This window comes from Aedes aegypti, chromosome 2 (genome assembly GCF_002204515.2).
Source record: "Aedes aegypti strain LVP_AGWG chromosome 2, AaegL5.0 Primary Assembly, whole genome shotgun sequence".
Classification (NCBI taxonomy): Eukaryota; Metazoa; Arthropoda; class Insecta; order Diptera; family Culicidae; genus Aedes; species Aedes aegypti.
Genome location: NC_035108.1, coordinates 50,777,986 through 50,791,790, shown reverse-complemented (window position 1 = coordinate 50,791,790; position 13,805 = coordinate 50,777,986). Strand labels below are relative to the sequence as shown.

Genomic DNA, 13,805 nt, shown 5'->3' with positions numbered 1-13,805 from the left:
CAGGAATACATGGAGAAATAGCTGAATTAATTTCTGGTCGGATTTTACAGAGGCCCCTGTCCTAAATCTCTCGACAAATCCTGGTCAATCACCAAGAGGTATTCCTGAAAGAGTTCTTGGAGCACTTCATGGAAGAATTTTTGAAAAAAATGCTAGAAAGAATTACGGCAGGAAACCCTAGAAGTGTTCATAGAAGCATTCTTGTAGGCATTTAAGGATTGAATTCATTGTCAATTTATTAAAGGAATCCCTGAAGACATCTTCAGAAGTATGTTTTCTGAAATTTGTGTAGAAACCCCTAGGGAAATTCTTGTAAAAATCCCTTAACGAATTGCAGTATGGATAAAAAGATTATTTTTTGGGTAAAAATATAAACAAATGTTGAGTCTAGTACATGATATAGGAGACGGCCTTATATCGAAACACGCGTATCTGTCAAAGGATACATACTCTAGTGTAATTAAATGGTTCAGGGTAGATGTACCAGTTATGGACACAATGGTTCCCTATTTCGCCATACGTGATAATTCGATTATTTTCAAATTTTTAATCATTCTGTGTGTTTTAGTAGTTTGATATTGAATCTTGATGTTAAAACATTCAAAAATATTCAAAATGTGAAAGTTTTCGAGTAAACACATATGGCCAGATAGGGAACTACCATAGCCATAACTGGTACACTTTCTCTAGTACTAAACTCGGTTGATAAAAAAAATATTTATAGGTATTCCACTGACACGGCTCGAAGATTTATAATAAATGTTTTTTTTTTTTGTTTCTGAAAGGGCGGCGCCTAACTCAAGTTCTAGTTACCTTCGCAGACGACTAGGCACTCCATTCGGAATCGTCTTCATCGTGTCGTCCAGCGAATGTGTATTTCATTTGAATATAGATGATAGTAATTTCTTCTACGTTGTACTCGAACGGGAAAGCCTGGTTCGGTTTTTTTTTCTTGCTCCGAACCAAATGGCTCTAATCGGATACGGCTTTTCTCCCCATATATGCATGTGTGGGCGTATTTGTGTTTCTCATCGGTCTTCTTTCTTCTTTCTGTTTCCGCAGGTATTCCAGGCACCGGGACTTCAGGCCGTGACGCCGTTCGAGTTTCGCATCCGGTACAAATTCATAAGTCAATCAGACGCCATTGTCAGGTAAAATTATTCAACAGAGAAGAGGCATAGGAAAAAACTCCTCGAGGGACCTTTTCGGAGTTTTCGAATGTATGTGGGATGTATGCAATGCTAGAGAGCTGAGCTGAGCTGCATTTGAATGCATGTCTGGGAAGAAATTGGATGATTTGTGCAACGGGAAGGGATGAATGTACGATTTGCTGAAACTCCATGAATGGTACGTGTGATGAGTTGATTTTTGGAAATGGAAATTGTACGTCGTGGGTTTGATTTGGTGGTGCAATTTGAGATGCATGATAATTATGTATGAGCAGAGTTTTGCTGTTGATTTCCAACATTCTTCTCTCTTCTTTCTGGCGTTACGTCCTCACTGGGACAGAGCCTGCTTCTCAGCTTAGTGTTCTTATGAGCACTTCCACAGTTATTAACTGAGAGCTTACTATGCCAATGACCATTTTTGCATGTGTATATCGTGTGGCAGGTACGATTATACTCTATGCCCTAGGAGGTCGAGAAAATTTCCAATCCGAAAAAAATTCTTGACCGGTGGGATTCGAACCCACGACCCTCAGCTTGGTCTTGCTGAATAGCTGCGCGTTTACCGCTACGGCTATCTGGGCCCCATAATATTAATCTCAATATTGATTTCCAACATAACGATGGTATTATTTCTTTCTGAATAAACGAGTTTTCGCGCTTAACTCTCCAAAAGTGAAATATTATGAATTAGAATTTTATTTCGATGGACGGTGAAATGTTATGCAAAAATCAGTTCTGTTTGAAAATTCAATTTTTGCCAATGCATAGTTCGGATGATGGACATTCGACCATCAAGTTTCACGTGTAAGAAACTTGATTGGTTTCAACAAATCTGAAGGCTATTGTACTGGTCTTCTAGACATAGAAAAAGCATTCGACAGTGTTTGGCATGAAGGTTCGATTGTAAAATTAAAGACTTTAATTTTCCAACATACATTGTTAGAATAGTTCAAAGTTATCTGTCATATCGTACATTTCAGGTTATTTATCAGAACTTCAAGTCTGAAAGACTTCCTGTAAGAGCTGGTGTTCCTCAAGGCAGCATTTTGGGACCAAAATTAAGCAGTTTTCTCACATCTGACTTACTTGAGTTACCTCAGGGATATCTACAATCTTTGTTCGCGGATGACACTGGCCTCTCCGACAATGGACGAAGCCTGCATGTCATCTGTATTTGATTGCAAAAAAGTTTGATTAGTTTTTTTCTTTTTATTTGTAAAAATGAGAGATTTCTCCTCATGCTTACAAAAATCAACTCTAACTTAGTTAACAACTCAGTTAAATATGGAAACGAGTGCCCCTTTTATTTCCGTCCGCATGATTAATCAATACCAATTTGAATGCAGCTGGAAGAATAACAATTTTGCTTACTCCTAGGCTTACCTGAACTGTCAGCAGAATCTCCAAATAAAAATTGACAATACTCCAGAGCCCATCTTACTGACAACGAATCATTTGAATTTCCAACCGGCAGCAAACTTCGTAAAACCCATCCCAGGAAATTGCAACATGTTTGTCTGTTTATTTTCCGTTCCAATTCTCATTCATCTGCCACAGGTGCAATCTTGAAGTGTCGCTCATTGTCATGCATGCCCTTCCCCAAGTTACATTAAACGGGGCTGCCACTACAGTTCACCCAATTGCTCCGGTAGAGCCTTATACCAACAACTAGGGTAATCGCTCCAATAGTGAAGTCTATTTTTTAAGACATTTTTTTAAAAAGACAATTTACACCGTCTTCGGCACATAAGGCTGCACAGACTGAACTATCACTAACATTAGGCAACGGACAATGCGAAACACCCAGTAGCCCAGTGATGAATTTTAACATCTTCTTCTTCTTAGCATTACGTCCTCACTGTCATGGAACCTGCTTATCAGCTTAGTGCTCTTATGTGCAATTCCACAGTTATTAACTGCGTGCTTTCCTCGTCAAAGTTGCCATTTTCGCATTCGTATATCGTGTGGCAGGTACGATGATTCTCAATGCCCAGGGAAGTCAAGGAAATTTTCATTACGAAAAGATCCTGGACCGACCGGGAATCGAACCTAGACACCTTCAGCATGGCTTTGCATTATAGTCGCGGACTCTAACCACTTGGCTAAGGAAGCCCCCAATACGTATAAGTGATTTTGTAAGCGTTTTTTAGCAGTTAGTTGCTCCACTAATGATACATTCACCCTAGGACGAATGAAAGCATCCTGCAACTCTCCGACAGAGCAAGATTTGGACCCAAACAAGTTTTGATTGCAACATTTCCGTTTCGGTAGGCATCCATCGTCTCCTTACTTCTCCATCTTTGTCGTCGTCGGCTCCGTTTTCTCCGGTTTGTAATCATTCATGAGGAACGTCACATTTCATGTTGATTTCGTCGATGTTGACTGCCCTTTCTCTGTTCCTTTCAGCCTCCTGTCATGATGTGCATCTTTGAGAGGATCTTTGAATCGGAACGATTTCCACCGGCGCCACAGAGGAGTGTTAAGAGTAAATTCATGGCCATAATTTCAAACTTGGATAATTGAGATTTTTGATCCTGCTCTATGTTTTGAATAATGCCGTCTGTGGGCTTGACCAACTTTGACTCTGTCCCCAGGTTGATGCCAATGTTGGTGCTATGTTTGACCGTGACAAACTATTTGACAGTTTGTGAAACCGATTTGACGGTTGGCGTATCTGTCGGCCAAAATCAATCGAATTTGATTTGCTCAAACCACCGGAGGGCGAACACAAATGTTTGACGAACTGATCGTACCGTCTGTAGGGTTGTTGCACCAACAAACTGTCAAATTTCAGTTAGTTTGTGCGGTGCTGGTCAGAACATTTTCGATATTGTTCGTGGTCGCGATAACGATTGCAAATGCAAATGCAAGAAACAGTAGCAGCACAAAGTTTCTGAAAGGATCCTTTGTGCAAAACAAAAATCATCTGAACAGTGATCCACGGCAAGTGAATACGATAAAAAGATCCATTTCGTTCCATCCATCAACTTGTCCGGCAGGATGCTAAGATTATTTTTGTAGATTCCTAAGCAATTCAGAACAATCAAGAAATTTTGAATTGTACAAGATATAATTTAAATTGTTAATCAAATTTTCCTGTAATTAATTTAGTATCCTATTTAGTATCTTTAGTAATGATCTCATGTATTTGTAAACAGACAGGTTAAGGGATTCTATGAGTATTTTTTCCAAGAATTCCACGCGAAATTTCTCCAGTTATTCCTCCAAGAATTCTCAGGGTTGGAAGCAAATTACTCTTTAGTAACTTGGTCACTATTTGCTACAAAAAGCCATTTTTTTCATTATATATATTTATATATTTCATTCCTTAAGAAATTTATCTTGAACGAATAGCAGTTCTTCGAAAATTTAGAAAATTACTATTTCTTTATGAAATTTTCCAGAAACTGCACAATCCTGTGGCTATCATGAATATCTCTTGAAATTCTTCCATGTGTTTCTTTAAACATTTTATAAAAAATCCTCCAGGAATCTCTATAGAAATTTCTCCAGAATTCCTCAATAAATCCCTCAGGGATTTCTCCAGAAAATTCAGATTTTTTTAGGATGTTCATCGGGATAAACTTCCGAAAATTTCACGATGAATTTTCCAAGAAACCCTAACATTCTTCAAAGTTAAGTTCGGAAATTACTTTTGGAATTCTTCCAAAGATTCCCATATGAATTCATCGAGGATTCCTCCAGCTATTTTTTTAGGGATAATTGAAAAGATTGCTCCGAGTATTCCCCCAGTCATTTCTTAAAAAATAACTCTAGAAGATTCTCCAAGTATTCCTTCAGATATCTTTCCAAGAATTCAATTTTATTATTGAAGACTTTTTCCAGTTATTCCTCGAGGGATTCCTCAAATTGTGTCTATAAAAATTCTATTAACTAATTTTTCTCAAGAACGCTCTAAGGTTAATTTAGGAATCGTTTAAGGATAGTTTCAAAATTCATGTTGAGATTCTTTCAGAAATAACGCCAGGGTTTCATTTAGAAATTTTTTAGTTATCCTTCCAGAATAATTTCCAAGGTTCTTCTAAAACTTCCTGTGGAAGTTCATTCAGGAATTCCTCCAAGGATACCGAGGTTGCTCAGGAAATTCCTTTAGAGATCGCGTCACAAACTACTACGTAAATTTGTACAATTCTCGCATACTCCGAGATAACGCCCTAAAATCCATTGGTAGCCACCCGTGTAGCTCGTTGTTTCTGAGCAAAAGAAGGAATAAGCATCCAAACCAACATCACGGGCAGGTAGATAATAATCCTTTCTTCCCCATAGCGTTGTTAAATAGCAATAAAATCCATTCAAATGCTCAGAAACAACGAGCTACAAACATGGTTACCAATGGATTTTAGGGCGAGATCAGAAGTTATGCGAGAATTATCCTACAGCTTTTCATAATGCATGCAGGTGCATTTCTTTAGGAATTCCTAAAGGATTTCCTCTAAGAATTTCTCTAGGATTTTTTCCAGCAATTTCTCCTAGAATTATTATTGGGACCCAAATTCAAGGGTTCCTTCCTGCGGTTCGTTTTGGGATTCTCACTCCGTTTTAAAATTCCTCCATGAAATCCGCAGGGAATTTCTCTAGAAACTCCTCCAGGAATATTCGCATGGATTGTTTATGAAGTTCTTGAGGAAATTCCTTCAGGGATTCCTCCAAAAATATCTCTAGGGATTCCAGAAAGAATATCTTCAAGTAATTCTTTAAGTCTTACTTTAGTATTTCATCTACATTCCTATACCTGAAATCCCTTGAAACATATCCTGAGGAATTCCTAACAGTGGTATATCTGGAGGAATCTCTTGGTGAGTTTTTTCAGATGTGTCTGAAGAAATATTTTACAATAAAATATGAACAAAACTTTGTAAATACTACTGAAAGAGTACACGGCAGAACACCTGCAGGGTTCTATGAAAAAAAGAAATGTGAAGATTTCCTTGCTGCAACTATGCAGTAATTACTAATGCAATTGTTGGAGAAATTTGTAGTGGAATCCATGAAAAAATCAGGACGAATTAGTGGAGAAATGCCTGGAGGATCCTGGAAAATCATAAGCAATAACTAAAAAAAAAACTGAAGTAATTTTTTTTTTTGAACTTTGAAAGAAATTCCTGGAGAAATTCCTGAAGAAACTCCTGGTTAAATCATTGCAATTATTCTGAGAAGAGTCTGTGGAGGAATTTCTGGCAGGCTCTGAAATCTCTTGATGAATTTTCGGAGTGATTTCTGACGGCAGTATACCTGGAGAAATCCTTGGAAGAAATTCAAGAGAAAATTCCAAATACATATCTGGAATAATATCAAAGTAATCGCTGGAAAAATTTCCTGGTTGATTCTCTGGAGAAATTCCTGAAGCAATCCAATGAACAATTCTGCTGAAAAGAAGCTCTCTCAGCTACTATTGCTGCATGGGCATTTTTGTAAATAATCCTGACGATTTTCTGAGTAATTTGTCATGAAAATTTTTGAAGGAATACCCTTGAGAATTCTAGAAATAGTAACTGACCGAATACCGAAAGAAAACTGACGGAATCAATGAAGAAACTTCTGAGAGAATCCTTGGAAATTTCCGGTGGAAGCTTTGATGTAAGTTTTAGATGAAAGATTGATAAAATTCAAAAGCAATCTCTGGAGGAGTAGATAGTACCTTCTGGAATTATTTTCAAGACGTATTGCTGGTTGAATTCTTGGAAAAACCCTTGCAGTAATTCATAATTCCTGAAGCAAAGCATACAGAAGTTCATGGAAAATAACCTTAAGGAATAAGTTATAAATATTCTAGAGATATTATTGGATGAACTACTAAAGGAACTGCAGAAGGGAATCTTTGAGGAAATTCTGTAAAAGATTTGAAGCACTTTATCGAAAAATCCTAGAGGAACTTCTGTATGTTTTGAAAGGAATCCTGTGCATAAAATTCTGAAAAAAAATCTTCAGGAGAATTCCTGGAGGACCTTCTTAAAGATTCCCTGTAGATTTTTTTGGAGAAATTCTTAGTGAATGTCAGGAATAATTTCTGGATACATTCCCAGAGGAATTTTTGAACAAATTCGTGGAGAAGTTTCTGGATCCCTCCAGAAGAGAAATTTGATGGGGAGTACTTTATAAAAATCAGGTGGAGGATCTGTATTAAATTACGAAGAAGTCATTTTATAAAGAATTTTCTGGATTTATCTCAAATGTTAAACTCTGGAGGAATTTCTGAATTAAACTCCCAATGAATCTTTGGAGAATTTTCGGAAGGAAAACTAGATTTTTTTTTTGCATAAAATCTCAGTGAATTTTTTGAAGGAATCTCTTATGATTACTTCTTTAGGAATTCGTGGCGTAATTTCTGCAGAAAATTCAAGATGAATCACTAAAGAAATTTCTGGAGGAATCTGAAATATACCTAGAAAAAATTCCTGAAGGATTGGGTACAGGTGAAATCTCTGAATGAGTCACTAAGAAACTCTTGGTAAAATCTTTGAGGGAGGAATTCCTGGAAGATTTCTGGAGGAATTCTTGAAGAATTCCTGAAAGAGCAATACCTTGGAGAATTTGTTGGAGATTTTTGTAAGGATTTTTATAGAAATTTTTGGAAAATTTCCGGAAGAAATCCCTGGAAAATTTGCTGAAGGAATCTTGAAATGGATTTTCTTAAGTAATATCTAAAGGAATCACTGACATAAATGCTGGAGAATATTCTTGAGGAAATCATGGTAGAATTGGTGAATACATTTCTTGCATCATATCTGCGAGAAATTCTAAAAGAATCTCTGATGGTGCAACTTCCTCATGAATTCCTGACATAATTTCGGAAAGAATTTGTGAAAGAATTGCTGGTTGAATTTTTCGCGGCGAATTACTTAAATAGGAAAACCTTTAGGAATTCTTAAAATAATTTTTGAAGGATACTCCTAAGTTTGTTTCCGGTGGATCATTTTAAGGAACGTCTAGAAAAATTTGCAAGCTCACTGAAAGAATTTCTGCTGGAAAGAATTTCTGGAGGTATCCCGTATTTCTAGCGGATTCTAAGGAGAAATTCTTGAAGAATTTTTTTAGCAATAATCCTGGTGGAGTCCCTTGAGGATTTTGTGGAATAATTCTTAGATTATAAAGAAGACTTATATCTCATGTAGTTATCCCTAGTGAGAAATCTCTGGAGGATTTTCCGGACAAATTTCTGGTGCTATTTTTGAAACATTATCTAAAGGAGAAATAACTTGAGTGATTTGGTGGGGATTTTTTATAGAAGCTTCCGGATAAATTTCTGATGTGAAATTTTTAGACAAATTCCAAAGAAAGCCTTGTAGGAAGTTCAGGGAGCATTTTCAATGCTATGCCTTGCAGGATATCCCTCACTCTCTACTGGAAACTTAAAAAATAAATGGACCAATGGACAATGATTAGCTAAAATTTCGCATTAATAACATTTTTAATTAGTTTACCTTGATTTTTCATAATTTTTTTCTCGATTACGGAACGCGGTATCATTGATTTATAATTACTTATCGATTTTTGTTTCATCCGATTGATATCGCATTCACGGGAAAAACAGTCAATCAACGGTCGGAAATTTTCTCCATCCCGATCACATTAATGTTGGTGCAACAAGATTTGACAGTTCGTCAATCGGTCGCACAAACATAAATTGGTTTGACTAACTTGGAGGCGGAGCCAATGTTGGTCAAACAGATTGAGCGTCTGTGGACTGCATAAGAGACGTCAACAACATTGTTAATAAATGATGATATTGCAAAACTAGTCTCTTTAATGATTTTCCATCTCTTTCCATTTGAAATAAGCACCTAAAACATATTTTTTTTGCAATTTCTCATCGTAATAGGCTGATGGAAAACACGCCAATCTGTCATGAAACGGTCTACTTTCCTGCGCTGAAGTATGCAGTGCGGGAATAGTCATTACTCAACTGAAACCAGTGCTGTATTGATTCATTACGTAACGCTTTCTCATTACGCAACTGTTTTGAGTTCATAACACAACATTTTTCAGAAATTGTAAAATAATGGTGAATGCATACCGATATAATTTCTGATACCCTCAAGTAGTCTTCTACGAAATTGCAAAAAATGTTGTACGTAACTCGGCAAGCCTCGTATGATAAATTTACGACTCGTGCTGAAAAAATCATCATTTTGCAACTTGTTGCATAAATAACAATTTTGCAATTCCGTCATTTATGAACCTGCTTTTCATAAAGGAGGTGAACAATATAATAATAATAATATACACAGTTTGAACGAAACGTGTAAATTTCTGAGACATATAATGCACATAATTGGAGCGTGGTATATAATGGATATTTACATGATATGTCATGTAAACTTCAATTATATGTCATGTAATCCAGCAGAATCCTGTGTGATTACGTTACATATAACAAAAGCTTACATGATTCCAGACTTAAATTTACATGACGTCATGTTTACATCGAATAAATGAAGTTTACATGACGTGTAATCTTCATTATTTTTAACTGTGTAGCCTACTTTTCCTACCAAATGAAAAATTGCTAAAAAGTTCTACTTTTCAGTATTGTTAACGGTGCTGGAAAGTAGCACTTTTCAGAACTAATTTTGGAGTCGTCAACTATTGAAAAAGTATTAACACATATTTCTTCTCTAACTGCTCTGGATTATTCAAAAACTTATTGAACTAGTTTCTGATTCTTAATCCTTTGTTCGAACCAAATCAGACTCAGGAGAGCTATTCTGATGAAGAATCGTCTAGCGGACGTAGAAGGTGTAGTAAAATGAGCAGGTTAACTCACAAAAATTCCGAATATTTCTACGGTGGATCGTGTTGGCCTCATCTGCCAAATGACGAACAACTGTGGGTAAAATATGGCAGAAAATTGTATGTGAATTCAGTTACCTGTTGCGAATGTGATACCGATAGAAGAGTGAAAATTTGTGACAGCCCCGTGCGAACAGTATCATAGCCTACGTGTTTGAAAACTCTGAGTCGATACTATACGTGGATGTTTGTTCATGAGGGTTGCCTTCTGTTTCTTAAACCTCTAATACCCAACCCCGCCTTTAGACGGGGTACACTTTGGAATTTTGTGTATTTTTTCGTAGCTCTGAAATCTAAATGATTTTATTTTTGGCTTATACCTTGACTCATAACACGCATATATTTATTTATTTAGTTGGTGTTACATCAATTAATTTGATAAAACCTCGTTAACGATGTTACGCCAATTTACTCGGTCCAAGGCTGTGTCTCTCCAACCTCGATTTTGGCCCACGTTCTCCAGATCTTGTTGCACCTGATCAAGCCACCTCGCTCGCTGTGCTCCCCGCCTTCTTGTGCCAACCGGATTCGACGCGAACACCATCTTTGCAGGATTGTTGTCCGGTAGTCTTGCAACATGCCCTGCCCAGCGCACCCTTCCGGCTTTCGCAATCTTCTGGATACTGGGTTCGCCGTAGAGCCTAGCGAGCTCGTGGTTCATTCTCCGCCGCCACACACCGTTCTCCTGCACTCCGCCAAAGATCGTCCTAAGCACCCTTCGTTCGAACACTCCAAGTGCTTGCAGGTCCTCTTCCAGCATGGTCCATGCTTCATGTCCATAGAGGACCACCGGTCTTATAAGCGTTTTGTACATGGTACATTTGGTGCGGGGGTGAATCTTTCTCGACCGCAGCTTCTTCTGGAGCCCATAGTAGGCGCTACTTCCACTGATGATGCGTTTCCGTATTTCACGACTGACGTTGTTATCAGTCGTTAACAAGGATCCGAGGTAGACGAACTCATCAACCACCTCAAAAGTATCCCCGTCTATCGTAACACTGCTTCCCAGACGGGCTCTGTCGCGCTCGGTTCCGCCTATCAGCATGTACTTTGTTTTTGACGCATTCACCACCAGGCCGATTTTTGTTGCTTCACGTTTCAGGCGGGTGTAGAGGTCTGCCACCGTTCCAAATGTTCTGCCGACAATATCCATATCATCTGCGAAGCAAACAAATTGGCTGGATCTTGTGAAAATCGTACCTCGGTTATTGAACCCGGCTCTCCGCATGACACCTTCTAGCGCGATGTTGAACAGCAGGCACGAAAGTCCATCACCCTGTCGAAGTCCCCGGCGGGATTCGAACGAACTGGAATGTTCGCCCGAAATCTTCACGCTATTCTGCACACCGTCCATCGTTGCTCTTATTAGTCTTGTGAGCTTCCCGGGAAAGCTGTACTCGTCCATGATTTTCCATAGCTCTTCGCGGTCGATGCTATCATAAGCCGCTTTGAAATCGATGAACAGGTGATGCGTTGGGACTTGGTATTCACGGCATTTCTGGAGGATTTGCCGTACAGTGAAGATTTGGTCCGTTGTCGAGCGGCCGTTGATGAAACCAGCTTGATAACTTCCCACAAACTCATTTGTTATTGGTGATAGACGACGGAAGATAATCTGGGATAGCACTTTGTAGGCGGCATTCAGGATAGTGATCGCACGATAGTTTTCACATTCCAGTTTGTCGCCCTTCTTGTAGATGGGGCATATGAAACCTTGCTTCCACTCCTCCGGCAGCTGTTCGGTTTCCCAGATTCTGACAATCAGCCGGTGCAGACAGGCGGCCAACCTCTCCGGGCCCATTTTGATGAGTTCAGCTCCAATACCATCTTTACCAGCGGCCTTATTATTCTTGAGCTGGCTGATGGCATCCTTAACTTCCCTCAATGTGGGGGCAGGTTGGTTTCCTTCATCCGCCGTGCTGACGTAGTTACTTCCTCCGCTGTCGTGACCCTCGTCGCCTGTGTTCTCCGTGCCATTCAGGTGTTCATCGTAGTGCTGCTTCCACCTTTCAATCACCTCACGTCCGTCCGTCAAGATGCTTCCGTCCTTATCCCTACACATTTCGGCTCGCGGCACGAAGCCTTTTCGGGATGCGTTGAGCTTCTCGTAGAACTTTCGCGTTTCTTGAGAACGATGCAGCTGTTCCATTTCTTCAAATTCCGCTTCTTCCAGGCGGCGCTTTTTGTCCCGGAATAGGCGGGTTTGCTGCTTCCGTTTTCTTTTATATCGCTCCACGTTTTGTCGCGTTCCTTGCTGCAGCATTGCAGCCCGCGCTGCATCCTTCTCCTCCAAAACCTGCCTGCATTCTTCGTCGAACCAATCGTTACATGTCCTCCTTTCCACGTACCCGACGATGCTCTCGGCTGCGTTGTTGATGGCTGCTTTTAGGTTGCTCCAGCAGTCCTCAAGAGGGGCTTCGTCAAGCTCGCCCTCTTCCGGCAACGCTACCTCGAGATGCTGCGCGTTTGCGGCAGCGACGTTCGGTTGGGCCAGTCGCGCTAGGTTATACCGAGGCGGGTGTCGATACCGTACATTGTTGATGACGGATAGTTTTTGGCGCAGTTTCACCATCACTAGATAGTGATCAGAGTCGATGTTAGCGCCACGATAGGTTCTGACGTCGGTAATATCGGAGAAGTGCCGTCCATCGATCAAAACATGGTCGATTTGTGATTCCGTCTGCAGTGGTGATCTCCAGGTGTATCGATATGGGAGGCTGTGCTGGAAGTAGGTGCTGCGAATGGCCATGTTCTTGGAGGCGGCAAAATCTATCAGTCGTAGGCCGTTCTCGTTCGTCAGCCGGTGGGCGCTGAACTTTCCAATCGTCGGTCTGAACTCCTCCTCCTGGCCAACCTGAGCGTTCAAATCACCTATGATGATCTTGACGTCGTGGCTTGGGCAGCGATCGTACTCGCGTTCGAGCTGCGCGTAAAATGCGTCCTTGTCATCATCAGTGCTTCCGGAGTGAGGGCTATGCACGTTTATGATGCTGAAGTTGAAGAACCGGCCTTTGAGCCTCAACTTGCACATTCTTTCGTTGATCGGCCACCACCCGATCACACGCCTTTGCATATCACCCATCACTATAAAAGCTGTTCCCAGGTCACGTGTGTTGCCGCAGCTCTGGTAGATGGTATGATTACCTCTAAACGTTCGCATCATCGAACCTGTCCAGCACACCTCCTGCAGCGCTACGATGTCGAAACCGCGGATCTTCAGTACATCGGAGAGTATGCGTGTGCTTCCGATGAAGTTGAGAGATTTGCAGTTCTACGTACCGAGTTTCCAATCGCTAGTCCATTTCCGTCGCTGTGGTCTTTGCCGATTGTTCCGGTCCGTATTCTCCCGTTGACGTTCCTGTGCTGATGTGTTTTTACGGCTGGCTTGCAGGGCCTGACACCTACCCCCTAGATTTCCGGAGGACCATTCCCCCTAAATAGTCGGAGGGCCATAGTGCGCAGTTTAGCTTAGAGTCCTTCTCTGGCACTCGGACGATGATCAGCCGCCCCTGACATGGGGAACAGACGCTGTTGTGAGCCGCTCCTAACATGGAGTACAGACGCTCAAGGTTTGCAGAAGCAAACCCCCCCTTCCCTGTCAGCATACGACCAAAGTTCCCACCGGGGGTTGGTTACCCGATCTTCCCTAAGGTTACTCGTACCCCGGCCAGTACCGCGAGGAGGTAGGGATAGGAGTTGCTGGGCAAGAGGCTAAGGACCGCACAGAGGGGTCTATTTTATTCCTTCAGGTACGCGAGGTACCAATGGTACGCCATGCCCAGCCATTTACCAACCAACACGCATATAAGAAAAGTGTTTTATGAC

The 13,805-nt window shown here is 40.5% G+C and overlaps 1 protein-coding gene across 1 annotated transcript in view; it reads left to right on the top strand.

The window, feature by feature from the left end:
- LOC5563894 overlaps positions 1 to 13,805 on the top strand; it is a 569,696-nt gene that overhangs the window by 442,056 nt on the left and 113,835 nt on the right. Inside the window, exon 7 of the mRNA XM_021840824.1 lies at positions 1,063 to 1,151. Within this exon, the coding sequence (XP_021696516.1) occupies positions 1,063 to 1,151 (89 nt within the window). The remainder of the gene's footprint in view (positions 1 to 1,062; positions 1,152 to 13,805) is intronic.